The 27,685-nt window shown below is 41.5% G+C and overlaps 1 protein-coding gene across 2 annotated transcripts in view; it reads right to left on the reverse strand.

The window, feature by feature from the left end:
* The window catches only part of NUCKS1 (nuclear casein kinase and cyclin dependent kinase substrate 1), a 34,837-nt gene extending 12,915 nt beyond the window's left edge, over window positions 1–21,922 (reverse strand). Inside the window, exons 1-3 of one of the 2 annotated variants that reach the window (XM_059145379.1) lie at window positions 21,637–21,922; window positions 3,222–3,271; window positions 659–764 (exon numbers count right to left, since the gene is read on the reverse strand). In XM_059145379.1, coding sequence (XP_059001362.1) covers window positions 659–764; window positions 3,222–3,271; window positions 21,637–21,653 — 173 coding nt within the window. In that variant the 5' untranslated portion in view covers window positions 21,654–21,922. The remainder of the gene's footprint in view (window positions 1–658; window positions 765–3,221; window positions 3,272–21,636) is intronic. The other variant, XM_059145378.1, reaches the window with a different exon arrangement.
* Between the last annotated feature and the right edge of the window lie 5,763 nt (window positions 21,923–27,685).

A 27,685-nucleotide genomic window follows, 5' to 3' on the forward strand; every position in this document is an offset into this window, starting at 1 on the left:
ACCATCACTACGGTCTTAGGGGCTGCACTGAGATCAAGAGTGTGTAGATCTGTGACAGCAGAGATAAAAATCACAATATCCTCGCCTCATGAAGCAATTACAGTTAAAATCACAACACCTGTGAGCCTGTTTATAAAACTAAAGGAAAGGGGGAAAAAAAAACAACCAAACCCACAAATGATTAAGGTTTCTGAACAAAGGAGAATTGATTATACACAGTGAAACAAAGCAAGCTACACGGCTTAAGATTCTAGAAGCGTTAGTTATGATTCTGCCAGTGCTGGGTGACTGAATGGGAGAGATCACTCATTTTGTTATCGCTCCAGTGAAAACGTCAATACTAACGTTAGGTAACAAATTACATACTTAAACAACCTCTCAGCTTATGTTCAGAGGTTAGAGGTAGTGAAAAAGGCATTCGTGGAGACAACCTTGGATTCCAGGTTGAGTCTAAGCAAAGCTCATGACCTTATTAAAGAAGGTAGCCTCTAGACTCCAGAAGCATTGACTGAGATAGGAAGAAATATGCAGAACAACATGAAGGGGACAGTAAGCACTTTCTCGAAGTAAACAGAGATTCCCCCAATTCAGAGATCAGAGACCACCCTCGCCTCCAGAGGGGCAGAGTAAACAGGAAGAGATTAATAATGCCTCTTACCTATCCTCCTGTGAATTCTTTCCAGATCGCCTCTTATTTTTAGCTTCTCGGGGAGATGACCGAATTTTCTTAGCTGGAGGGCCTGAATCTCTTCCATAATCTTCATCTAAACAGAGCATTTTTCAAATTCAATGAATTGTATTATGATTTTTACATAGAAATTACCACTGCTTATTTTTGGAGATAAATTATCTCTCAAGCTACTTAAATGGTGAGGGGGCGGGATTTCCCAAATAATTTTCTTTCATTTTTAAAAAATAAATTGTTTTCTACCCCAGTCCCTTTTAGTCCTCATGTGTTTACTTTAATACATTCAGAGCCCAGTATCTCTTACCATTTCATATCCTGCCCTTTTAATTTATTAAAGATACTGCCATGTTTCAACATCTTCCTATTTACTTGAACTGTTAAGAGTAATAAAGCAATACAAGCATTTTAGAATGTAGAGAACCCACAATTCTACAATCCTAACGCAATTACTGTTATCAAGTAAATTACTTTTAAAGTATTAAATGCAGCGTACTCTGACATTTGAGAAAAATACCTTCAATTTCCAAAGTTCTATAGAACTAAAGAAAATTACCCAATCTTAAAAACTGATCATTTCTTTTTTTAAAAGACTTATTTATTTTAGGAGACAGTGCATGCATGTGAGTGAGAATCTTGAAGCAGACCACGCCCAGCACAGAGGCCAACTCGGGGCTCAATCCCACTACCCCAAATCATGACCTGAGCCAAAATCTAGAGTCGGATACTCAACGTACTGAGACACTCAGGTATCCCCACAATTGATGATTTCTTTTTTTTTTTTTAAGATTTTATTTATTTATTTGACAGAGAGAAATCACAAGTAGATGGAGAGGCAGGCAGAGAGAGAGAGAGGGAAGCAGGCTCTCTGCCGAGCAGAGAGCCCGATGTGGGACCCGATCCCAGGACCCTGAGATCATGACCTGAGCCGAAGGCAGCAGCTTAAACCACTGAGCCACCCAGGCGCCCCCAAAATTGATGATTTCTATTTTATTACACTCTTATTACAATTTCTATTTTATTTACACTCTTATCTATAATAGTGAAGAGATCTGGAAGTAGTCTGGAGCTTCAGCAATTATTAAATGGTTGGACACATTATAAATTCCACAATGGCATATCATAAAACCATTAACAGGAGTTTCTCAAATAACTTTTAATAACAGGATAAATATAAGCAGGAGTGGGATAGGAGGAGGACAGAACCCAAAATTCTTTTTTAAAAAAATATTTTATTTATTTATCTCATACAGAGAGAGAGATCACAAGTAGGCAGAGAGGCAGGCTGAGTGAGGAGGAAGCAGGCTCCCCACTGAGCAGAGAGCCTGATGTGGGGCTCGATCCCAGGACCCCGAGATCATGACCTGAGCTGAAGGAAGAGGCTTAACCCACTGAGCCAACTAGGCACCCCCAGAACCAAAAATTCTACAGCAAGACTTCAACTACATTTTTTTTTAAGATTTTATTTATTTATTTGACAGACAGAGATCACAAGTAGGCAGAGAGAGAGGGGAAGCAGGCTCCCTACTGAGCAGAGAGCTTGATGTGGCGCTCAATCCCAGGACCCCGAGATCATGACCTGAGCCGAAAGCAGAGGCTTTAACCCACTAAGCCACCCAGGCGCCCCCAAATACATTTTTAAAAGGGAGAAAAGACACAGGCTTTTTAAACAAAAAGGCTAAAATGGCCATTTGCTAATCAAGGGACCTTGCATAATATCTCTGCCTCAATCTCCTTATCTGTAAGCAATAACAGTATTCCCCATTCTAATAGGACTGCTCTACTAAGGATTAAATGAATAACTGCAAGTATTTAGCAGCATTTAATAAGGGTTAGTATTTCTTCTGGGAGGCTGGATTATATGTTATTACTCTTTTTTATATTTCTGCATTTCCTAAGTTTTCCCAAAGTGCACATATTACTTTTACAAGTAAAATTGCATTAAAAAAATTAAAAAAAAATCTAAAGTAAACTTTTATGGCTAAGATTTAAGACAATACTACTCAGGGATGCCTGGGTGGCTCTGTTGATAAAGCATCTGCCTTTGGCTCAGGTCATGATCCCAGAGTCCTGGGATTGAGTCCTACTTCGGACTCGCTGCTTAGTGCGGAGCGTGCTTCTCCCTCTACCCGCCATTCCCCCAGCTTGTGCTCTCACTTTCTGACAAATAAATAAATAAAATCTTAAAAAAAAAAAAAAGAAAGACATACTATTAATTCCATGATAAATTAGTTGACAATCCAAGATGTTTTAGAAAGTACTTTCATCTTAGCTACTTTATGGTGCAAAAAACTTAAACTAATATAAGGTAAAAGTTTTGCTGTGATTATAGATGGAGACATTATCAATTAATAAATACTTCATCAGAATTACTACATATTTAAACTATGGAATCCAAAACCAGATAAGAAAAAATTATTTAAGTATTTATTATCAATGACTTACTAAGGAAAGCTAAAATTCATGCAAGTTCAACTTTTGTTTTGGATGACAGATCCTGACATAATTTACAATTTATTAAAATCATGAAACTTACCAGCATCATCAGATTCCTGAAACTGTGAATAGTCAACGACCTTCCTATTTCTGTAGAAAGAAGAGACTCTAATTAAGATCATAAAAATATAGGACTTTTCTATGATATTAGAACACACATTCCTATTTCATAAACAAATTTAGAACTAGCTCTGTGAAAATTATTTTTCTTTTTAAAGATTTTATTTATTTATTTGACAGACAGAAATCACAAGTAGGCAGAGAGGCAGGCACAGAGAGAGGGGGAGGCAGGCTCCCTGCCGAGCAGAGAGCTCGATTTGGGGCTCGATCCCAGAATCCTGGGATCATGACCTGAGCCGAAGGCAGAGGCTTTAACCCACTGAGCCATCCAGGCGCCCCTGAAAATTCTTTTTCTTTTCTTTTTTTTTTTTTTTTAAGATTTTATTTATTTATCAGAGGGGGGGGGGAGAGCTCGAACACAGGCAGACAGAATGGCAGGCAGAGGCAGAGGGAGAAGCAGGCTCCCTGCTGAGCAAGGAGCCCAATGTGGGACTCGATCCCAGGACGCTGGGATCATGACCCGAGCCGAAGGCAGCTGCTTAACCAACTGAGCCACCCAGGCGTCCCCCTGAAAATTATTTTTCAATAAGCCCCCACTTCAGCCAAAAAAACCTTCACATGTTGTTATAGAAAAGTTGAAACCAAAAGTATTTCAAACTGCAATTCTCCTACTGCTCATTTCAATGATAGCTCAAATACTATTCTCTCCCTCAAAACCTCCCACCTCCCAAAACACACTTAAACAGCAAAATGAGCCAAACCACCACATATATTCATAAGTGACACAGAACTATCCCATGTGCACCAACAAAACTGTAAATGCTTTACATTTTTATTCTTAGTGCTATACACACATATACATGTATACCTGATAAAATTATTATTGAGGTTTTTTTAAGGCAGTGATTTTTAAATATAAGTTACATTATAATATACAAATTATGGTGACAGCAGATCTAGCATTATATAGAAGAAACAAATAACTGATCCGTTCAGAGGATGCTTTTTATTAAAATGGTCTGTAATTAAGAAAAATATGAAAGTCTCATAAATTTATGTATCAACTTGACTCAATGATTTTAAGTACTTCTTACTAGTTAAGCCATCTTTAACAACTTGAACGAATCTTAATTTCCATTTTCCTACTTCACACTCTAAAAGTTTAAAATTCCTAACATAAAAGCTTCCCTGTTAGTATCCAAATAGCCTGGCTTTCCAAAAGAGCCTTTGAGGTACTGTACCATTTAGATACTAAGTAAGTGAACTGAAATCATTAAAAGAAACATGCCATCAACTACCCTTAAGCCTGAGCGAGGAATATTGCTGATTTTATAGATTAAGACATCATTTATATCGAAAGACAGGAAGCTCAGATCAAGCATACATACAACTGGGTACAGCCATACACTTGGCATAGGAGAAGAAAAGCTCTTAAGGGTTTTTGCCTTCTGTTTTTCTTTGGTCTACCAGCAAGGAATTATCTTTTCATGGTACTACCTCTGTAAGTTCAGGTGCAAAACTATAAAATGCGCTCTACATATGTTTTATTAAAAGCAGTTGGTTTTATAAACAAATGATACCGATGTATTAGGAAAATTGATTTTAAAAACATGACCATTAACTCCACTTGTATGAGACATCTAGAGCAGTCAAGTTCAGAGACAGAAACAATGATGGGGGCGCCTGGCTGGCTCAGTTGGTACAGCAGGCAACTCTTGATCTAGGGATTCTGAGTTTGAGCTCCCTGTTAGGTGTAGAGACTACTTAAAATAAAACCTGGGGGGGCGCCTGGGTGGCTCAGTGGGTTAAGTGTCTGACTCTTGGTTCCGGCTCAGATCATGATCTCAGGGTCTGGAGAGTGAGCCCCGCAGCAGAGTCTGTTTGAGATATCCCCCGCGCCCGCTTGTACATGCACTCCCTCTCGAATACATAAAATCTTTAAAAAAAGAAACAAAAAGGGATGCTTGGGTGGCTCAGTTGGTTAAGTGTCTGCTGTCTTTGGCTCAGGTCATGATGCCTGAGTCCTGAGATCGAGCCCCTCATGGGGCTTCCTGCTCAGTGAAGAGCCCGCTTCTCCCTCCGCCTGCTGCTTCCCCTGCTTGTACCCTGTTTCTCTCTCTGCCAAATAAATAAATAAAATCTTTAAAAAAAGGGTTAAACAAGACAACGAAAGAGAAAGGAGGGAAGGGATTGGGAGGGAGGGAGGAAAGATGGGTGGGTGGTCAGGGGCGCCTGGGTGGCTCAGTCTGTCAAGCATCTGCCTTGAGCTCAAGTCATGATCCCAGGGTGCTGGGATGGAGTGCCGCACTGGGGTCCCTTGTTCAGTGGGAGTCACTTCTCCCTCTGCCCTTCTCCCGCTCATGTTCTGTCTCTCGAAAATAAAGAAATAAAAATAAAAAAAAAAAAAAGAATGGGGGCACCTGGGTGGCTCAGTGGGTTAAAGCCTCTGCCTTCAGCTCAGGTCAAGATCCCAGGGGCCTGGAATGGAGCCCCGCATCAGGCTCTCTGCTCAGCAGGGAGCCTGCTCCCCCCCCCCCCCCCCGCCTACTTGTGATTTCTGTCTGTCAAATAAATAAATAAATAAATAAAACCTTAAAAAAAAAAAAAAGAATGGTGGATGCTAGGGAGAAGGGTACAGTGAGTCAACGACATATACAGTTTCACTTTGCAAGAGAAAGAGTTCTAGAAATTGGGTGCACAACAGTGTGAATGTCTTCAACATTATAGACCTGTACACTTAAAAATGGTTAAGATGATAAATTTCATGTGATTTTACCACAATTAAAAAATAAAATATTTTCTATTAAAAAAAGACTACTTGGGGAGCTGATAATTAAATGCCTACTATGTTTTAACAAAACTGATTTTAAGTGATAGATATTATGAAAAACAGAATTTTGACTATATTCTGCATTGTTTAGGATCAAGAAAAATGGGACATGCAACCGGGATAAGGAAAGTATCCAGAAGAGGGAGTTTGAAATCTTTTTTAAATTTTTTAAAAGAAATTGATTTATATGAGAGAGAGAAATCACAAGTAGGCAGAGAGGCAGGCAGAGAGAGAGAGGGAAGCAGGCTCCCTGCTGAGCAGAGAGCCTGATGTGGGGCTCCATCCCAGGACCCTGAGATCATGACCTGAGCTGAAGGCAGAGGCTTAAGCCACTGAGCCATCCAGGCGCCCTGAAATCTGAATCTCTAGTAGGTAATGTACAGGTTCTGAAATTGCAGGCCTGGTAATTCTAGTTTATCCATGTTGGTGGGAAAGCAACTAAAATAATGGTATGATTTCTGGGTACCATCTATCAATCGATCTATTCTATGAGACTATATAAAGAAGGCTAACCAGAACAGTGAAGAGTATATAATATGTAGGGCAACTAAGTAAACAGGAATTTTTAACCTACAAAAGAGAAAACGTGTTAGCTACTTTAAGGCTTTGAAAACAAAGGAGCAATAAACATACTGGTTTATTAGCTTCCTGATCAGATTAAGTGTGGGTTCAACATAAACAGCTTTTTAACAGTTTGCTAATTATAGTTACTTCCTTAGTCTGGTACTAGGAATACTCCAGAATGGAATTACACAATAAAGTATAGAATCTTTGTTAAGATTCCTATTAGGTTCTGGTTCTAGAACTTCGGGCAAATCACATAATTTCTCTGGGCCTCAGATCCTTCTCTGTTGGAACCGATGGCCTAAATTGCTGGACAGATCCAAAACGTTATGCCAGAATTTTTTTTAGTTTATTTAAGTAATCTCTACACCCAATAGGGGCTTTGAACTCATAACCCTGAGATCAAGAGTCGCACATAAGGAAGCCAGCCAGGCACTCCTATGAGATAAATTTAAATAAAATTACTGTTAAAGTTCAAGGAAGAGTTTTTCTCAATTGCAAATGGTCAGCTATTATTATTCTGTGTATCATACTTCTTACCTCACATGGCTGTTTTCTTCACTAATCTGAGCTTCCTGAGAGTAACAATGGTTTTGTAGCCTTTCCCCCACATTTTACCCCCTCCTTTCCTTGTTTCCTTCCTCCCCTCCTTTTCAACCACAGAGCAAGGTAAAAAGCAGACACTCAAATCTGTTGCTCTTAGGGCCAAATTTAAGAGCTCTGTTAGAAACCCAATTTTATAAGATACTTGAGAGGATAATATCCAATCTCCTTAAAGTCTCTGAAGGCCTTATCTTTTGCCACTTAAGCAACTTGGAAATTTGTAATTCCTCCAATCAGGTTGTTTCATACCAATTGGTCTACACTGCCGCTCGCATCACTCCCGCTCATATCGGATCCAAACTCACTTCCTCTCAGCACCTTTAATCCTCTACTGATACTGGATCATCTACTGAATTTCTGTCTTCCCTACTAAATGTGAGATTCTTGAGGACAGGGGTTGTCTCTCCTTCATTCAGAACATCAAAATCAAGACATTTTTTTTTTAAGGATTATTTATTTATTTATTTGACAGAAGGAGAGAGAGAGATCACAAGTACGCAGAGGCAGGCAGAGAGAGAAAGGGAAGCAGGCTCCCTGCTGAGCTGAGAGCCCAGTGTAGGGCTTGATCCCAGGACCCTGAGATTAACACCTAAGCAGAAGGCAGAGGCCCAATCCACTGAGCCACCCAGGTACCCCTAGACGTGTTTGATGAGCAAATGGACTTGGCATCTGCAAAGGGTCACGGTGGGAAAGGGAATCCTGTGGTGCGAGAGGATGTATGCGGGAGCCTTCAGCCCATCAGGCATTTATTTTCCACTGCCCTAAATGACAAAATAAAATTTAGTTTCCTCCATAGGAAGTAACTAGTTATTTTAAATTGAAGAAATTAAAAGGGCAACTATTTAGTACATTTTCTTCTATCATGGTTTTTAACAAGCAGAACTACTAAAAAAAAAAAAAAAAAAAAAAAGCCATGTAGACTATACTGATATTACAGGAGTAATCAAATTTATATTTTTCAATATTTATTTTTCAATAAATTCAGAAACCATTCCCTCATTTGAAAAACACAAAATATTTTACTCTCAATTATGTGAAAATGGCCAAAATTATCAGATCTTATATAGATAATAAATGTTACTTATCACAGACTTTAAAATCCCAAGCAAATCTGTCTAAAGGCTAACGACGTCAAAAAAAAAAAAAGGGGGGGGGGGAAGCATCCATCCATAAATGTTGTTAGAGGGAAAAGAAAAAATTATTTAAATAAAAGATCTATGATAACAAGGGTCACTCATAATAATTCATTTAATGACTTAGAATAATAATTTGGTTCATTTCCTGCCTTCTGAAGATACTTCAAAACAACAGTAGAAAAATACTATTCCATTACTTGCAGATTCACCTTATTTCAGGTAGAAATCACTTAAAAAAAAAAAAGATTTTATTTATTTGACAGAGATCACAAGTAGGCAGAGGCAGGCAGAGAGAGGAGGAAGCAGGCTCCCGCCTGAGCAAAGAGCCTGATGTGGGGCTCGATCCCAGGACCTTGAGATCATGACTTGAGCCGAAGGCAGAGGCTTTAACCCACTGAGCCACCCAGGTGCCCCTAGAAATCACTTTTTATGAACTTACTCCTGTGTAAACTAAATACTGAGAAGATATACTGGGATGAAAACACACCATTTATGAGTAATACTTAAGTTGAAGGGCATAGAAGTTCTACTTCAAGTCGAAAACAAAGAAACATTCTTATGTCCTCAAAATACCCTTTCTTAAAGGCCAAAGTTACACCAACTCTTCAGGGTAAAATGAGCATCAACAACTAGAACTGGAAGGACAATACAAAATTTCACTAGAGCACACAAGGTTAAAAACACACATTTTTGAACTGGGTTTAAATCCTGGCTCTGCCACTTACTAGTTGTATGTCATTGAGCAAGTTACTCCCCCCTACCCCTCACCTGTAAAACAGCAGTAATAACACCTAATCTCTCACGACTGTCCAATGAGGAGCAGCTATCATTACATGGAACTTCTACTTGTTCCACCCAGGATACCACTGCAATTATGAATACACACAAGCAACACTTTTTCAATTATTTGAACATGATGATGAACTCACTGTTCTAAAATATGTCTTAGGGAAAATCCATGTATAACTTTGGACTCCCCCCCCCCCACCAACTTAACCACGTAATAGCCTACTGTGGACCGGAAGCCTTACCAATCATACAGCCAATTAACACATATTTTGTATGTCACATGCATTCTTACGATAAAGTAAGCTAGAGAAAAGAAAACGTTATTAAGAAATTCCTAAGGATGAGAAAATAGATTTCTAGTACTGTGCTGTATTTACTGAACAAATCTGCATAAAAGTGGACCCAGTAGTTCAAACTCAGTGTTCAAGGGGTCAACAGGATAGGAACACAAAAACTTCAATTAAGTGCCTGCTCTTACTTTAACCAAAAGCATACATGGGGGCACCTGGGTGGCTCAGTGGGTTAAAGCCCCTGCCTTCAGCTTGGGTCATGATCCTAGGGTCATGGGATAGGGCCCCACATCGGGCTCTCTGCTCGGCAGGGGGCCTGCTTCTCTTCCTCTCTCTCTGCCTGCCTCTCTGCCTACTTGTGATCTGTCAAATAAATAAAATATTAAAAAATAAAAACTAAAAAAAAAAATACATGATCTCTCCGTCTAGATTCTAAATGCACTCTGGCCACAATGAGCCAATTCCTGACTGATGACCAGAGGGCTCTGGGATGAGAAGTTCTCACTTCTGCATCAGGTTAAAGTGCAAAAACAAAGGGTAAAGTGGGAAGCTAGACAAAGAACTTGAAAAGATCTGGTTTTGGTACCAAATGTGGATAACTCAGGCAATTCAGAAGCAATAGGGACTTTTCTCTTCCATTCTCTTAAACCTAAAATGCTTTCTCATAGCAGTGACTGTCTAAGACCAAAACATGAAACATGAGGCCATTCTCAAGAGTCAATAATCAGTGTTTGAGAGGAAAATGATCACACCTTTGAGATGACCTTATCTAACCTTCCCTCTCTTGCTTGGGAGGTGGGGGGTGGGGTGGTGGCTGGGGAAAGGGAGAGGGAGAATCTTAACTAGGCTCCATCTCACAACCCTGACATCACGACCTGAGCCAACATCAATAGCCAGAGGTTCAACCAACAGAGGCAACAACAACCGACCTCCACTCGCCGGAGCCCGCCATCTCTTTTTTAAAAAGTAAGCTCTTGGCCCAATGTGGGGCTTGATCTCATGACCCTGAGATCAAGAGTGGCAGGCTCAACCAACGGAGCCAGCCATGTGCCCCAAATCCTCTCAACTTTACAGATGAGAAAACGAAAACCACATACTCCAGCTCTACTTTGTAACAAGCCTTCACATCAAAATATGGAGACCGGTAACAAGCAAACTCTGGGGAAGGCAGCAGAACTTACAAATATAATTAAATATTGACACCCTAAGCTTTATATTACTCGAAGAGCACAAAACCATTTTCTCAAGGCAAATGGGAGAGCCTTTTAGACAATCTATTACATTATTAAGCTCCATCAACAGACTATAGTACCTTTTTTTTTTTTAAAGATTTTATTTATTTATTTGACAGAAATCACAAGGAGGCAGAGTCAGGTGGGGGGTGGGCAGGCTCCCTGCTGAGCAGAGAGCCCGATGTGGGGCTCCATCCCAGGACTCTGGGATCACAACCTGAGCCGAGGCTGGAGGCTTAACTCACTGAGCCACCCAGGCGCCCCTATACTTCTGTTTTTACACTGAAGTTGTTCTGGTCAATGCAGGGAGGAAGAATAAAGAAAAAAAATCCACCTTGCTAATTTTCTAGAATTTAACAGGTTCTTCATTAGGCACTTAAAGCACATTTGAAATTAGAGTTCTGAGAAACCTAAAATAACCAACACTGCTCTTTTCACTAATCACCTGGGTGGTATACACATTTGGTCAGATGAACGAGATCCTAAAGAACAATGTTTTTCAACTGATAGGTCACAACCCACGACTGAGTCCCTAAATGAATTTATTGGTGTATAACCAGCATTAAAACAACAACAATGCAAAACAAAAAAATCACAGAAAACTATACCTAAATAATAGTAAGTTCCAGAAACTTGTTTCAGATGTTTGTGTTCTTGTGTGTAGCGACCACATCAAACAAGTTCGAGACCCACTGCTTTAGAATAAAAAGTGGTCACAAAAAGAAACTCATTATTACTTTTGCCTTCACAACAAAAAAAAAAAAAAAAAGAAAGAAAAAAGTGTTACTGATCCATGGCAGAAAAAGAATAACATTTCTTATTTTAATTTCCTTATTTTTTAAAATATTAAGCAGGTGCCATGCTGGGCATGGAATAGGGCTTGAACTCACAACTCTGCAATCCAGATCTGAGCCGAGATCAAGAGTTGGATGCTTAACTGACTGAACCACCCAGGCCACCGCCACCTTTAAAGGTTTTATTTAGGGCGCCTGGGTGGCTCAGTTGGTGCGGCCTTCGGCTCAGGTCATGATCCCAGGGTTTTGGGGTCCAGTACCACATTGGGCTCCTTGCTCAGCAGGGAGCCTGCTTCCCCCTCTGCCTGCTGCTCTGACAAATAAATAAAATCTTTAAAAAAATAAAATAAAGGTTTTATTTATTTACTTACTCAGAGAGATCACTCTTGGGTGGAGAGGAGCAGGAGAGGGAGAGACAGAATCTGAAGCAGGCTCCACGCCCAGTGCAGAGCCTGACCAGCACGTCTTGGGACTGGATCCCACAAACCTGAGATCATAATCTGAGCTGAAATCAACTCACTAAGCCACCCAGGTGACCCAGGTTAAGTAACCTCTACCCCCAATATGTGGCTTGAACTCACACCCCGTGATCACGAGATGCACGCACCCTTGATTTCCTATCTTTTTAAAAAACTTAACTTTTTCAAGCTTAAGCACTTATGAAACCTACTCAAGCTTGGTGGCTAATGGTGGGGCAGGAAGTCTGGTGATAACGATGATGATGAGAATATCAGGTGTATTATATGTACTTGAACTACTAGACTTTAGACAATCTAATCCAATCTTATCCCAAACTTACTATCCTGGCAACAAATGTCCCTAGAAGGGAATCCCAAGACCTCTCATGACCTCCCAAGGCAGCCTATTTTAAGAAAACTCCAAAAATAAAGTTCTTTTCAAGAAGGTGAAATCTGCCTTTGAAGTCCTCTCACAGGTTCTGTCGTCTATCTCCTGGATGTACCATGGTTTCCATCTAACCCCTCCTCCAGAGTAGCCCTTACACTTTATAGGAGTTTCTGCTTTTTTCTTAAAGGCTAAATATACTAGGGTTCCTTCAACCCCTCCTCATTATTTCAAGCACCCTCATGACCTAATCGTTACCCTGCAACCCAGTAACCTTGGACTTAGTGAAGTCTATCAAGCAGTGCCCCAATCTAATCATAACAACATAATATGGTTTACAAAGGTATTATGTGGAGGACAGAGGGAGATCACGATTACAAATTTCCTCCTCCTATTCTACTCTGTATTTGTACTAATGCAATCCAAGAGCTCAGCTGCCTTTTGGGCTGTTATATCACACAATGCAGGAGATGTTGCAATTCCAATAATTAAGCCTTCTTTTCCAGAGATTGAAAATCTTTTTGTACCTCATTTCAACATACTATTTACCTTTCTCAACTTCCTATAATCTGCAAACTTAATCAACATAGGCCAAGAACAAAGTCCTTTAAGGCATCAGTGGAAATGTTCTTTTAGGCTGACCTAAATCTATTCACCTGCCTTCTCTGGGTCTGGCTACTGAGGTCCAAGTCCATGACAGTGAATCAGCATTCTGCCTACATTTCACTTTTCCCACAAGGACCTCATGTGAAGCTCTGTCAAAATCCTTGTTGGAAGAGAAACCCAGGGGGCTCGTGGGTGGCTCAGTCAGTTCAGGGATTGTCATGATTTTAGGATTATGAGATGGAGTCTCAGATGGGGCTCAGGACTGGGGGTGGAGCCTGCTTAAGATTCTCTCTGGGCCCCTTCCCTACCCCACCCTACTCACTCACTCAGTGGGGAAAAAAGGGAGAGACTGACTCCTGGGTGGCTCAGTGGGCTCAGGTCATGATCCTGGTGACCTGGGATCAAACTGCATATAGGGCTCTCCCTGCTCAGCGGGGAGTCTGCTTCTACTTCTGCCTGCTGCTTCTCCTGCTTGTGCTCTCTCGCTGGCAAATAAATAAAATCTTTAAAAAATTTATAAAAAATTAGAGAAAACCAGTGTTTTTACGGTATTCTTTTACTCTTAAAAAAAAAAAAAAAAGGTGGGGCACGTGGGTGGCTTGTTCAGCCTCTGCCTTTGGCTCAGGTCATGATCCCAGGATCCTGGGATCCAGCCCCACATCTGGCTCAGCGGGAAGCCTCTCCCACTCCCCCTTGCTTGTGTTCCCTCTCTCAGTGTCTCTGTCACATAAATATATATTTTTTTAGATTTTTTTTTTTATTTGACAGAACAGAGATCACAAGAAGGCAGAGAGGCAGGCAGAGAGGAATGCTGAGCAGAGAGCCCGATGAGGGACTCGATCCCAGAACCCTGAGATCATGACCTAGAGCCTAAGGCAGAGGCTTTAACCTACTGAGCCACCCAGGTACCCCATAAATAAAATCTTTTTTAATGGGTTCATTTAAACCAATGACATTAAGCTTTTAAAAAATAAACCTTGGGGCACCTTGGTGGCTCAGTGGATTAAAGCCTCTGCCTTCAGCTTGGGTCATGATCCCAGGGTCCTGAGATCAAGTCCCGCATCCAGCTCTCTGCTCAGCAGGGAGCCCGCTTTCTCCTCTCTCTCTCTCTGCCTGCCTCTCTGCCTACTTGTGATCTCTCTCTCTGTGTCAAATAAATAAGTAAAATATTTTTTAAAAATAATAAAAAATAAACCTTTTCTGTTTCAACGAAATATCCCCAGGAAACACAAAATAAAACACAACTAGTAAAAAGTAAAAGCAGCATTTTAAGAGCATGAAGTTGTCTTATAATTTCAAATTTAAAGAATTTTCTCATTACAGATTTTCCCAACTGGTGTTGACATAGGTTTTCTGAAGATTTTCTGGCCAAATGAATTTGAATATTACCACCTCCTTAAACAAGTGAAATCTTCCAAAGTCCTGCATTAAAACTGCTTAACTTTGATCTCTAAAAATTACCAATATTTTAAAAACAAAATTTGAATCCAATGCTTGAGACATCCCCAAAAACCCAGCATTAAGACTACTGACCTGAGACTTTGTGAACCCATGCTGAATTTATAATTATTACAACAGCAGTTAGTATGATGTTCCAGATACCTCACCTAAATTCTCATTTAATCCTCACAATCTCACAAGAGGAGCTCATTAACATGAATTCAATTTTATCTGAATCTAATGCTCAAATAGGCTAAGTAACTTTCCTACCACTGCAAGTTATTACTAAAACCAATCTTTCAACTCAAGCCCATTTGAACCAATACCCCACAGGGCACTGTTGTTGCCTGTAACCTCTCAAACCTTCCCTTCCTGATTGTTCACAAAATGAAACTCCTCTACAGAACATAGCCCAATATAGATTCTGCCTATCTAGGTAAAGATCCTGTGTCACTACTCTACCCCATTAAAACTTAGGACATCTGTCTCTCTCCATTCTTCTACGCTCAAAGACTATTCACATGCCGAATCTGCCCAGGAGATATTAAAAACATTAGTTCACGGGAGTCAGGATACCTAACCTCCATTAAGAGTAACTTCTTATAATTGTTTCATTCATCTTCAGCTTCAAGTTCCTGGCTAAAATTTATTCCTTTGTATCTTGCATCATTCTGTTACAACTAAAGGTAAAATTTAAAAAGTCACAAGATGAGGGGTGCCTGGGTTGCTCAGTGGGTTAAAGCCTCTGCCTTTAGCTTTAACCCAGAGTCCTGGAATCTAGCCCTGCACTAGGCTCTCTGCTCAGCCCGGAGCCTGCTTCCCCCTCTCTCTGCCTGCCTCTCTGCCTACTTGAGATCCTTCTCAAATAAATAAAATCTTTTTAAAAAAAAGTCACAAGATGCAAGAAATCAGAAAGTAATAAAAAGAACATTCTAGGAAGGCATTCCTAGGTTTTTCACATGGAGTTTCTAATCTCTGCAGAAAAGGGGAGGCAGGGAAGGCGTTTTGAATAATGAACCAGGCAGGTGTGTGCAGTTTCATTCTCACCAATTTTAAACAGCAGAGTTTCTGATAGTCCCTGCTTTTAGAGAATCATTTCTTACTAGGAACGCAGTAGTCACTAGGAGGACTGGTATGTCTTGGAGCTGCAGCTTCTCTGTGGAAGGTAGCTGGCCATATTTTGTTATCCCAGCCTAACGAATGGCAGAGTGGATTTTTTATTTCGAAGTGCAGCTAATGTTTACTTTCCAAAGTAGTTCATCTTCTGGGTCATTTTAGCTTGAAAGATGAACTCTCCTTGAAGATCACCTTGGGCATACAACTCAAAAAAAGACATGCAGGAAGCAGCACCTGAAAATACCCAACACCCAGTAGAAATGCTTTGGTCTCACAGCCTCAAATATTTCAAAGACCTGTAATTGTGGCTAGGTAGATAGTAGTTATCTAAATATACGGCAATGCAAGTCTCTAACCATCAGTTCTACTTCTCAGAATCTAGATAGAAGTTTTTTGTTTTTTGTTTTTTTTTTTAAACAAAACAAAACCAATCAAAGGATGCTCCAGTTTGACTAAAGTGGGCCTGTGCTAAATCCGAAGGTTTCTATTGTGCACAACATGGCAGTGTTAAGTGCTCGCTCAAGTCTCAACAACCCAAGAAGCTACTTCTTCATCATCTGGAGTAAAGAGGTCATATTTATTTCCATCTTTGCAGCTGAGAATTTAAAAATGCAAACAGAAGTAACACTTCACAGCAGACTCAATAGCTTCCTTTATATCAAGTTCAAATAGTGAAAGTTTGCAAAGCAAAACCCATCTGGCTGTGCGGGCTCGAATTCTTACGAAGTCCAGAGGAGCACCATTCACATGGTGTCCTAGAATTACACAGCACGGTGGTGTCTGGGAAAAACAGGCCATTTACACAAATAAAACCAACTGCCCTTTTTTCAAAATGGTTTTCCTTATTAATTTTATTTCTCCAGTTGAAAGAAGCCTATGAAAACTGTAAAAGGCTTCGTGAAGGCAAGCTATTCTTCTTCTAATGGAGTGCAAATATCTCCATTATATAAACCTAAGTAGAAACCAGAGCCTAGGGACACCTGGGTGGCTCAGCTGGTTAAGCAGCTGCTTTCAGCTCAGGTCATGATCCCGGCGTCCTGGGATCGAGTCCCACATAGGGCTCCTTGCTCGGCGGGGAGCCTGCTTCTCCCTCTCCCTCTGCTCGATCTCTCTCTGACAAATAAAATCTTTAAAAAAAAAAAAGAACCCAGAGCCTACATCGCCTAATCCCCGGGTTTCTTTCACTGCACCAGGTTACCTCCCCCCAACAATTAGTTTTATTTAAAACACTAAAAATTCAACCACTTACCTTAGTTTGAAACTTTTGTCAAGTTAAATCAACTGCAATTTTTATTAATCTTAATTTTCCTTCTAATTTTAATATACTAAATTTTACAATGGGTGTTGAACCTTTCCATGCCATGTTTTTGCTTTGTCCTTTATTTTTAAGTGAGCTCTATACCCAATGTGGGGCGTGAACTCATGACCCCAAGATCAAGTCACATGCTGTACTGATTGAGCCACCCGGGTGACCCCTCTTTTTGTCTTTTGATATGGTGTATCCGTTATAGATTTTAAGTTTTGTTCCTGGGACAAATCCCATTGACCGTCTTTATTTTTAATACACACTGGACTCAGCTAATATTCTGTTTGGCGGTTTTGCATCTATACTTGCATGTAAAATGAGTCTTGTTAATTTTCCTATAGTGTCCTTTAGGTAGCTTTGACATCTATTCACTTAATTTAGTCAGGGAGCAAATGCCCTTGTATTACAATGTATACACACTGAAAGCAATGCCACTTATCTAATGTTCACATTTCCTCCCCCAAGTGCCACACTATTTCCCTCTCCATTCAAGTTATCTTCCTTTAACCCCTTCACATATTCTCCTATTCCTTAAAAATAATAATTCTTTCACCCTCCTCCCCCATTTTCAAGTTGGTCCTCCCCATCAAAGTCCTATTATGAACTGTTAACCCCTTTCAAAGATGGCAAAATGCGCTACTACCATGAGAAAGAGTAATACCCTGTGGTAGTGTGTCTCACGGGGAAGATCACATTGGTTGTGGGCTGGTCACATGTGGATTTGAATTTCTGCTTCACCTCTTCACAGGTGAACTGGGCCAGTTAATTTAGCCAAGTCTCAGCCACCTCACATATGAGATGGGAATAACATACACCTTGCTTGAAGAGTTGTTTGAAGACTGTGAAGTATGTGTAAAGTATCTGGCAGAAAATTTGGCACAAAAAAAGTTGCTCAGTGATAGCTCTTTTGGGTTTCAATGTGATTTTATTTTTTCTAAAATTGAAGGTTGAAAAAATACTTCTCTTAAAGGTCCACAATCTCTAATCTGTAATTTAGAAATTCAGAAAGTTCTGAGCACCAAATGTTTCAGGTTTACCTGAACAATAGGAGGGCTTTTTAGCTGTAATTTTTTTTGTTAGTGTGAAAATTCAGTTTTATTACAGAGACATTAAGGTGTTTGATTACAGAAGTACTACTGCAGAACTCAATGGTGATAGCCCGTTAATTCACAGTAGGCCCCATTACTTCTAAATTTTTTGAAAATAACTGAACTTCCAAAACACACATGGCTCCAAAGTTTTCAAACTATACAGGGACTGCGGACCTGTACTCCTGTCTATGTGGAATCAAATACAGGCAATGCAGATCTAGCAGAAACGAGAATGGTTAAAACTCATGCAGTTTAAATACAGTTTTGCTACTATTTTACACTTTAATTCCTTTGGCTTCAAAGTCATTACTGGTAAATTGAAGGAAGTGGACTCAATCTCTGAAGTTCTTTTTAGTTTTTCAAAAACGTACTTTCAGTTAAAAAGTATCTCTGAAAATTATTTTAAATTGAGTTGAACAAAACTGCTCTTATTTAGAACATTTATTTAAAATAATTATCAACCAATATGAACCTATGCTTTCACATCTAAACTTTCAAGGTTTAAAGTTCCTTGCAGTCTCAAGTACTAAACAAAAAAAACAACCAGATTATTAAGTGCACTTATGTTCTGAAGAAAGGAGTAAACATTGATCTGATGACTTGGGATCATTTTCAATAAGGGAGGAGGATCTTTGGAGAATACATTAAGCTGAATTTCAAGAAACCTGGTTTCTAGTCTGGGCAAGTCAGTCAATCTCTGATTTTTCTTTCTCATCTTTACAAGTAGGAACATTTTCCTTCCTTCCTCACAAGAATAGTGAAAGCACTCTGAAGAGTTGAAAGTGCCGGTATACTACAGTTAACATCAACACTTAACAGGCTGAAGGTAAAGCAATTATTATTCACAAAGGGTGAGGGTAAGCAGGCCTGAGAATTAAGAAATCTTAGGTTTAGCCCCAACCTCTGCATCTAGTATGTGATGCAAGACACTTCACTTGTCCAGGTCCCCATTAAGTCACTTGTAAAAGGAATTTGCCTAAATTTCTTCCTAGCTCCATGACTCTAACTTTATGCTATAAAACTGAACCCAAGGCCTAAAATATTTGAGCTCTCATTTATATAACATGAGTCAGATGCTGTAAAAGGTAGGGACAGCAACACTGTATGAGTGAACTACTCAGAAGTGTTGCACACATCTCTGGAAAAATCTGCTCCGGCTTATCAGTTCATCATTCCCTGCACATGGAAATTGGTGTCAAGTAGCCATTAGTACACTGCTAATTCTTCTTTTTATGCTCAGGTTAGTATTCAAATGAAAATGAGTAATGCTTACAATAAATATGAACAGCAGAAAAACCTCCAAAATTATATATATGCCCGAAAGGGCAGAAATGTCCTAAAAGAAGCAGCATTCACACTTATTTCCCAACTTGTGCTTTTTTTTTTTTTTTTTGGTTTTTAAACAGGTCGATCATTCTGATATCTGGTTAATGTCTACCATTAATTTTTTGTCAAATGCCCTCAGGTATACAGATTCTTCATTTACACCTTGGAACAAAGGCACTTCCCTAAGACAGGACTTTATTGCAAAATTTAACAAACCACCAAACTCAAGTTTAATTATTTCTGCTTTATTATTGGTCATGAGTATATTAAAAACTTTTTAAAGGTACAAAGAGACTTTAATCACTAAAATATATAATCAGAAACCAAGTTGCTTTAAAATAATATGAACGTGACCCCCAAAAGCCAATATATTTTCATTCTTCAATTAGGGGCAAAGACAATTAAAATTACTTTTAACAACATAATGAACAAGAAAAAAGTTAAGTCCCAAAGCCTCCAAAAAACGGAGAGACCCATGCTCAATATAGTCCCACCTGGTAATATTTAAAAAAAAAAAAAAAAAAAAAAAGAAAGAAAAAGAAAAAAATCAAAGTTTAAAGTAAAAAAAAAAAAAAAAAAAAAGTTTTGTTCGTGCTCCCATATCTAAATCTGGGAACACAAATTCAGGCAGATGAATATAGTAAGTCACAATAATATAAAAAGTCATCAAAACCTAGTGAACCGAAGCTGAAAGGTAGAAAAATGGTCCAATTTCACCACACAGTAATTTACTTCCAGAGACAGGAGATCCAATCCAGATGAATCAAATCTTTATTACGATATTGTCTACTTAACCTGATCCTAAAGAAAATATTCTACATAAATTGATGGGATACATTGATCATTTTCATGCCAAAAAAGGTATGCATACTATCATCTGAAAAATCTATCCAGACTCCTTGCCAGAAAGCGGGCAAACTCTTCCCGGTGGCGATGGTGAGTTACCAGAGATGCGGGCAGAAATTAGAAGGCAGAAAAGCAGTCAGGTAGTGAGTTAGCACTCTCCGCATGCCCACCCCGAGCGTGGAAGTATGCAGTCCCATACCACCACCAGTTGGAGACGGAGGATCTAGTCAGGAGCTAGAACGGTGTGGCCCAAAACCCTTTCCCGGGTTCCAAACCTCTCCTTAGAGCTCTAGGTCAAAATACTTCCGTTTCTCACAAAACTTGGAATGAAGAAGGGGAAGCAACAACTGTTAAAACATTTAAAATCTAAACCTTTACCTATTTATCTAGAAAACCCTATGCGAAGCAGCCAATTCCTTAACATCGAAAGCGTCACGGACATTACAAGAAAAGTAACAGTTATTTGCAACAGCTCTCCCTTTAAAGGCCTCAACACATTGGATTAAGCCACACCCCTCCATAAATGGCACATTCCATACAATAGCCAGGAGGACGGCAAAGGGCGAGTCCACCGTCCGCTGGGGAACTGCAAACTTGTGGAAATTCTCAGAATCGCGTCTACTGGTTACCTGAACCTAGTCCCTTTATTATTAGGTTATTGGGGGGGGGGGGCTTACAAACACATCCGAGACACGTACGCCGAGGGAGCGTAGACAGGCAGCGGGAACGAGAACCACACGGGATTTGGGTCGTGCTGTTAACCCGCACCTTCCTGAGTAGGGACAGTTCCCCGAGAAGGACATTTCTAGTCGGAGGGAAACAGCGAGCTCGGTGTGGGGGGAGGGGGAACAGTTAACCCGCTCCGAATTCCGAGTTGGGGGAAAGGCAACAGTCATTATTTTCCAGGGCCCCGTCCCGGGCTCTCACTTTTGCCGGAGGGGAAAAGAACGGGTCCCGCCCACGCCCGGCCCAATCCGGGAGGCGGGGCCCTGCAGCGACCCTGGAGGACAGAGGCGGGGCCGGGTGGCAGTACTGCCCCTCCCCCTTTGCATGGAACACCCCCGTCCGCTAGAGAAAGAGGGCTGAGTTCCCCCACCCCCACGCAAGCAGAGGGGGAAAGGGGGACACACGGGCGTCTCGGCCCCACCTCACTTAAAGTGGGGTGGGGAGTCGAGCCCGAGTCCGACTCGGCCGATCTCCCCGCAGGCTGCAAGGGGTCGGCCCCGAGGAGGTGGGGCCTGGGTGGGGGCGCTGACTTCACACCCCTCCCCCTCCAGCCGCTGGCGGTTCAGGGAACACCCCGCCCGCACCAGTGCGGCGGGTGGGGGAGGCAGCAGAGCAGCCTGGAGCCCTGCAGCGGCGCGGGGCGGGGAGGAGCGCGCGCATGGGCGCGCGGCCGCCACCCCCGCGCAGCCCCGCGCGCCAGCAGGGCCCCCCACGCTCAAGGGCGCGCGCGGGCCCCGAAAGGGAGGAGGCCGCGCGTGGCACCGGAGAGGGCCGACTGCAGGCTTCTGTCCCCCAGTCCTTCACCACTCACCCACAACCCCCTCCATCCCGCTCCAGGCCTCGGACTCCGCACTGACCTGACAGGCCGAGACATGTTCGCTGTCGAAACAGGACCGAGTCGAGAAGCCAAAGACCAGGACCCCCCCCACCCCGCGCGCTCGGCGCCCCACCCCCCCCAACTTCGGCCGATGGGGCCGCTGCCGCCGAACCCCGAGCTGCAGGCTTCTCAAACTCCGCTGCTTCTTGGTTCAGGGCCCCTTAATCAGACGAGCCCCCCGCTCCCCCGTCTCTTCAAAATGGATGAATCAAACCAGCCGAAAATGCGCCAAAGCCGCGATGCAACCAAACACACTAGGGCCTATGGGCTCCGCCCCATCACGCCCGGTCATTGGCGGTTTCTGCCAGATGCGACGAGCTCATTAGCCTGTTTGAATCATCACGTCTCCCAGGCCCCGCCCCGCGCACCGATAGGCCCCGCCTCCTCCGTGGGGTCCTGTTAGTCAAGATGCTCTGAGAGCGCACGGCCGCAAAACAAAAATGGTCGCTGGTTGGCCCGCCCCCTGGTTTCCACTCCGGAATTGCAGATTCGTTTTGGGTCGCATCTTGGAAAGACTAGAAAAAAAAATTTACATAGGGTTCAATGTCATTTAGTGGTAGTTTAACGATGTTTCATTTCGCCTGCCTTGATCATCTAGAAACTTCACTAATAGCAAAACCCGTGGGATAGGCAGCCGATTCGTCACTAAGGCACTGCTTCAGAATTGGAGGGAAATTTCATAGGTTCAAAATTTTTGACCTTAAACACGCAAGCCCTTTCCCATGCTTCCAGCAACAGCCCTCAGGGGCCCCACCCGCTGTTGGAGCGGCGAGGCAGGATCATAATTAAGAAATACCTTCACTTCCAATTTCCATTCTTCATTTTGGACCTTGGGATCCATTTCAGGGTCATTAGAGTCCCAGTCTCCGGCATTACTTCAGGGACTTAATGATTAGAAGCATGTGCTCTGGGGCCACAGCGCGTTTTGGTTTGAACCTCAGGTCCACAGCTTAGTAGTTGCAGAACTTTAATCACTGTGCCTCAGTTTTCTCAAGTGTAAAATGGGGACCAAAGATAATTACCTCATAGGGTTATTAAGATTAAATGAGTTGAAATACGAAAAGCCCCTAGGACAGTCACCAGCGCACAGTAAGCAATATCTTAAGTATTTGTTAAATTCAATTTTTGAAAATGGCCTGATCCTTGCATTCTTCTCTTAGGGAAGAGAATGGCACAGTCCACAAGCGAAGTATTAAACAAGTTATCTTCTCCCTTTAGCCATGTCACTCTACCCTTTCTTCCCTGAATTTGTGTGTGTGTGTGTGTGTGTAGTAAAAAAATGCAATCATTAAATTCACCATTTTAACTTTTTAAGTGCATAGTTCAGTAGCATTAAGTACATTTGCATTGTTGTGCAACTCTCACCACCATCCATCTCCAAAACATTTTCACCTTCCTGAGGCTTTGTACCATTAAACACTAATTCTCCATTCCTTGTCTCCCCAGATTTTGGCACCCATCATTTTACTTTCTGTTTTTATGAATTTGACTACTCTAGGAACCTCATATAAGTAGAATCATGTAATATTTATGCTTTTGTGTTGACAGATTTCACTTAGCCTAACGTCTCCCAGGTTCATTCATGTTTTGGCATGTATCAAAATGTTCTACTTTTTTAAAGGCCGAATAATATTTCAATGTATGTATATACCACATTTTGTTTACCCATTTAACTGTCAGTGGACACTTGGGTTGCTTCCAGATTTTCATCATGGTGAATAATGCTACTGTGAGCAGGGGTGTACAAATATCTCTTTGAGCCCCTGCTTTCAGTTCTTTGGGGTATACACCCAGAAGTAGAATTGCTAACCATATAGTTATGTTGTTTTTAATATTTGGGGACTCTCCATTCTGTTTTCCACAGCAACTGCATCGTTTTCATCCCCATCAACCCTGCACAAGGGCTCCAGTTTCTCCACATTCTTGTCAACACTTTGGGTTTTTTGGGTAGTAAGCTTCCTCAGTGTCTGAATATATTTTGACTAAGCGTATCGTCAAGCATATGATTGTCAAAATGCCAGTGCAGAGACTGGGGCAGTGCAGTGATCACAAGTGACTTTACTGAAGGTTGTTTTCTTAGGGCAGATTGCTATTATTTTAGAAAATACCTTTCTTTAGTACTGTGAGATGAGGCAGAGATATATATATATATATTTTTTTTAAGATTTTATTTATTTATTTGACAGAGATCACAGAGAAGCAGGCAGAGAGAGAGGAGGAAGCAGGCTCGCTGCTGAGCAGAGAGCCAAATGCGGGGCTCAATTCCAGGACCCTGGGATCATGACCTAAGCTGAAGGCAGAGGCTTTAACCCACTGAGCCACCCAGGCGCCCTGAGGCAGGGATATTCTTGTTACTCATTCATTAGGTAAAGAAGGGAACTGGCCATAGTCAACATGTCCAGGTCTTCCAGGCCTTGCCCTCCTAGTTTAGTTCAAGGCCAATTGATAGATGGCCACTGAATTAAGGCTCTTCCTCTTCCAAGGTGAGGGTCATACCCTACTCTCTCCTCACTTCAGCTTTAGCTAACATCTTCCCTCCATATGCTTCTTCATTCACTGAATCTTTCAACAAACACTGTCTCTTAAGAAGAAAGGAACTGAATATTTTAAACTTCTAGTTTACTTTTTAGTGGACAAGTACTGAATTATGCCTTCAGGAGCTCCAGCTCTGTGTCTCTGGATACCAGAACCGGGAATGCAATTTTCAAGGTCAGTTCCCTCTTGCCCATCCCCAAGTGCTCTGCCTTCGGCACATGTCTCAGCCACAACCCGTTTGTTGGAAACTGAAGACATCATACGGCAGGCTAGACTTTAAAAGCACCATCAGACAACACTGAACAGACAATATACATCATAAAACTATAAAGAACTATGAAAAGAAAAAGAAGCTAAGGAGACAGAAGAGACAGTCATTCCTTTCTCCTGGAAATTGATATTTAATGGGCCTTTTATTTAAAAGATTTTATTTATTTATCAGACAGAGATCACAAGCAGGCAGAGAGGCAGGCAGAGAGAGAGGAGGAAGCAGGCTCCCTGCTGAGCAGAGAGCAGATTTTGAGGCTTGATCCCAGATCATGACCTGAGCCAAAGGCAGAGGCTTTAACCCACTGAGCCACCCAGGTGCCTCTTAATGGGCCTTTTAAACTCAATGCTTTATTTCCCTATGATTGTAGTCATATCTTGGGAAGCAGTCTTTTCCTTCTCCCGTTAGGGTTTAAGATGCTAAGAAATGGCAGTGCTAGGGTGGCAGACTGAGGACTCTTTCCCTGTCCCTAACAAAGACCCATTTCCTTCAAGGCTATGCTATAGTAGCTGGAAGATGTGTAACAAATTTTGAGCACTTACTCTGTGCTGGGCACACTTTTAGTCCTGTGACTCATGAAAGTCATCCAACTAGATCTAAAGACAGACACTACTTCCATTGATTACAGGAGCACACAAAGCTACCTGTCTTTGAAGACCCTGCCAGGAAGTTAAAGAAAATTTCTCCTAGGCTTTTTTTTTTTTTAAACTTCTATCTCCAATCTGCTGACTCTTGCTCACCATATTCATAAGAAAGGATGGGACACAAGGGCTGTGTGTCTAGTTCGTCTGTCTACAACCCCAGAGGTTGGGTAGCTTCGGAGACATGTTCATGGTTAAGGAGGATGGTCCTCTGCCCTCAGATCACAGCCAGAAAGACGGGGCCCCAGTCAATTTAAACGTCTAATTTCATTTTCTCGTTTATATTTCTTCTGCCCCAGGCTTCTTTCTTCGTATTTTAAAGTGTTAAGAGCTAAGGTTAGGTGGATTTCTGTAAATAGAGGTTTTGTTTGGGTTGTGGGACTATGGGAGCATTCGATTTTTCTTCTTCATTTTCCTTCATGAGATTGAAAATTTTTCGTGACAAAAGTATTTAAAAAAATCTATGTACAAACTTACAAAATTACTCTTTGTTTCTGTCATACTGAGCATTTGTTATATGGAAAAAATTCAAGGATGCCACCACCAAAACACACAAGTAAAAAATGAGAAGCAGTGTATTCTGTAGTGAAGGGTCATTTTCTGGAGTCACACTGCTTGAGGCTAGCATACTTGCTTCGTAACCCTGGGCAAAGGCTGAAGTCTTTGTGCCTGTTTCCATATATATGCCTCTCATAGGGTCACTGTGAAAATAAAAATAATCCACGTGAAGTGCTTAGGGGAATACTTAGCACTCAGCACTCAGATGTTAGCTACTGGCAGCAACAGTTGAAAATGGAAAGGTGCTTAAAATCCCCGTACTTGCAAATCAGATAGCTGATATTCAAAATTAAATGAAAAAAAAAAATTAAATGATAGTCACTGCATTTGGGTGACTTTATCTTAGAAAGTGAAACTTGTTGATTAAATATCTTAGGGAGGGCGCGTGGGTGGCTCAGTGGTTAAGCCTCTGCCTTCGGCTCAGGTCATGGTCTCAGGGTCCTAGGATCGAGCCCCACATCAGGCTCTCTGCTCAGCAGGGAGCCTGCTTTCCTTCCCCTCTCTCTCTCTGCCTGCTGCTCTGCCTACTTGTGATCTCTGTCAAATAAATAAAATCTTTAATAAATAAATAAATAAATATCTTAGGGAAGGGGAACCTGGGTGGCTCAATTGGTTAAGCAACTGCCTTCAGCTCAGGTCATGATTCTGGAGTCTCCAGATTGAGTCCTACATCAGGCTCCCTGCTCAGCAGGGAGTCTGCTTCTCCCGCTGACCTCTCTCCTCTCGTGCTCTCTCTCTCTCTCAAATAAATAAATAAAATCTTTTAAATAAATAAATAAATAGATAGATAGATATCTTAGGAAATAGCGTACTGCGTGCTACTCAAACTGTACTTACTGGGCCCCCAAATTTACTACAGAAACATGCATGTCTCCATTCCATATATGAACATGGTCTCAAAAGCTAACATAAACCAGAAGCTCCAAACCCCAAAAGGGTCAGTTCTGTTTCTCTAAATGTTAGGACAGATTTTCCTTCTTTTTTTTTTTTTTTTTAAAGATTTTATTTATTTATTTGACAGAGAGAGATCACAAGTAGGCAGAGAGGCAGGCAGAGAGAGAGAGGAGGAAGCAGGCTCCCTGCCGAGCAGAGAGCCTGATGCGGGACTTGATTCCGGGATGCGAGATCATGACCTGAGCCGAAGGCAGCTGCTTAACCCACTGAGCCACCCAGGCGCCCCCAGATTTTCCTTCTTTAAAGATTTTTTTAAAAATTTTTAAGTCATCTCTATGCCCAACATGGGGCTCAAACCCATAACCCCTGAGGTTAAGAGTTGCATGTTCCAAGGACTGAGCCAGTGAGGAGCCCCTGGGCTTATTTTCTAAAATAGGTTTTTCAGGTCCAGTGTTCCCAGAAACCTAACTGACAGAACGGAGATGGGAAATTCAGACTTGCAGTTAAGTCTTGACTTTATTACAAATTCAACTGGCTGCCTTTCGGTCAAATTTCGAGATATTCCCTCAAACATAAAATGCGAAGAACTGTTCGTTTTCTTATTTCAAAGATGGTATAAGAAGCATACACAACTCACAGATCTGAAGGAAGAGTTTATATCATATTAGGTATTAGCAGCCAGTACTCCCGGGCTGCCCTCCTCACAGCATGACCAATTATAAAATGCTTACCTTATCTCCTTGCTCAGCCTATCTGTTCTCTCCTCTTTATTCTCATTACTGTGTGGTTAGTTCCTAATCCCACACACTTTGAGTGTGAATCAAATTTTGAGTGTGAAGAGGGATCAAAACACTACCATCGTGGGGCACCTGGGTGCCTCAGTCGGTTGAGCGTCTTAACTCTTGATTTCGGCTCAGGTCATGATCTCAGGGTCATGAGATCGAGCCCTGTGTGGAGCTCCTCACTCAGGTTGGGAGTCTGCTTTCCTCTCTCTCCCTCTCTCTCCCTGCCCCTCCCCCACCTCCCCTCTCAAATAAATAAATAAATCTTTTTAAAAAAATATTTTATTTATTTATTTGACAGACAGAGATCGCAAGTAGGCAGAGAGGCAGGCAGAGAGAGAGGGGAAGCAG

Source organism: Mustela lutreola, chromosome 14, assembly GCF_030435805.1.
Source record: "Mustela lutreola isolate mMusLut2 chromosome 14, mMusLut2.pri, whole genome shotgun sequence".
In the NCBI taxonomy this organism is placed as follows: Eukaryota; Metazoa; Chordata; class Mammalia; order Carnivora; family Mustelidae; genus Mustela; species Mustela lutreola.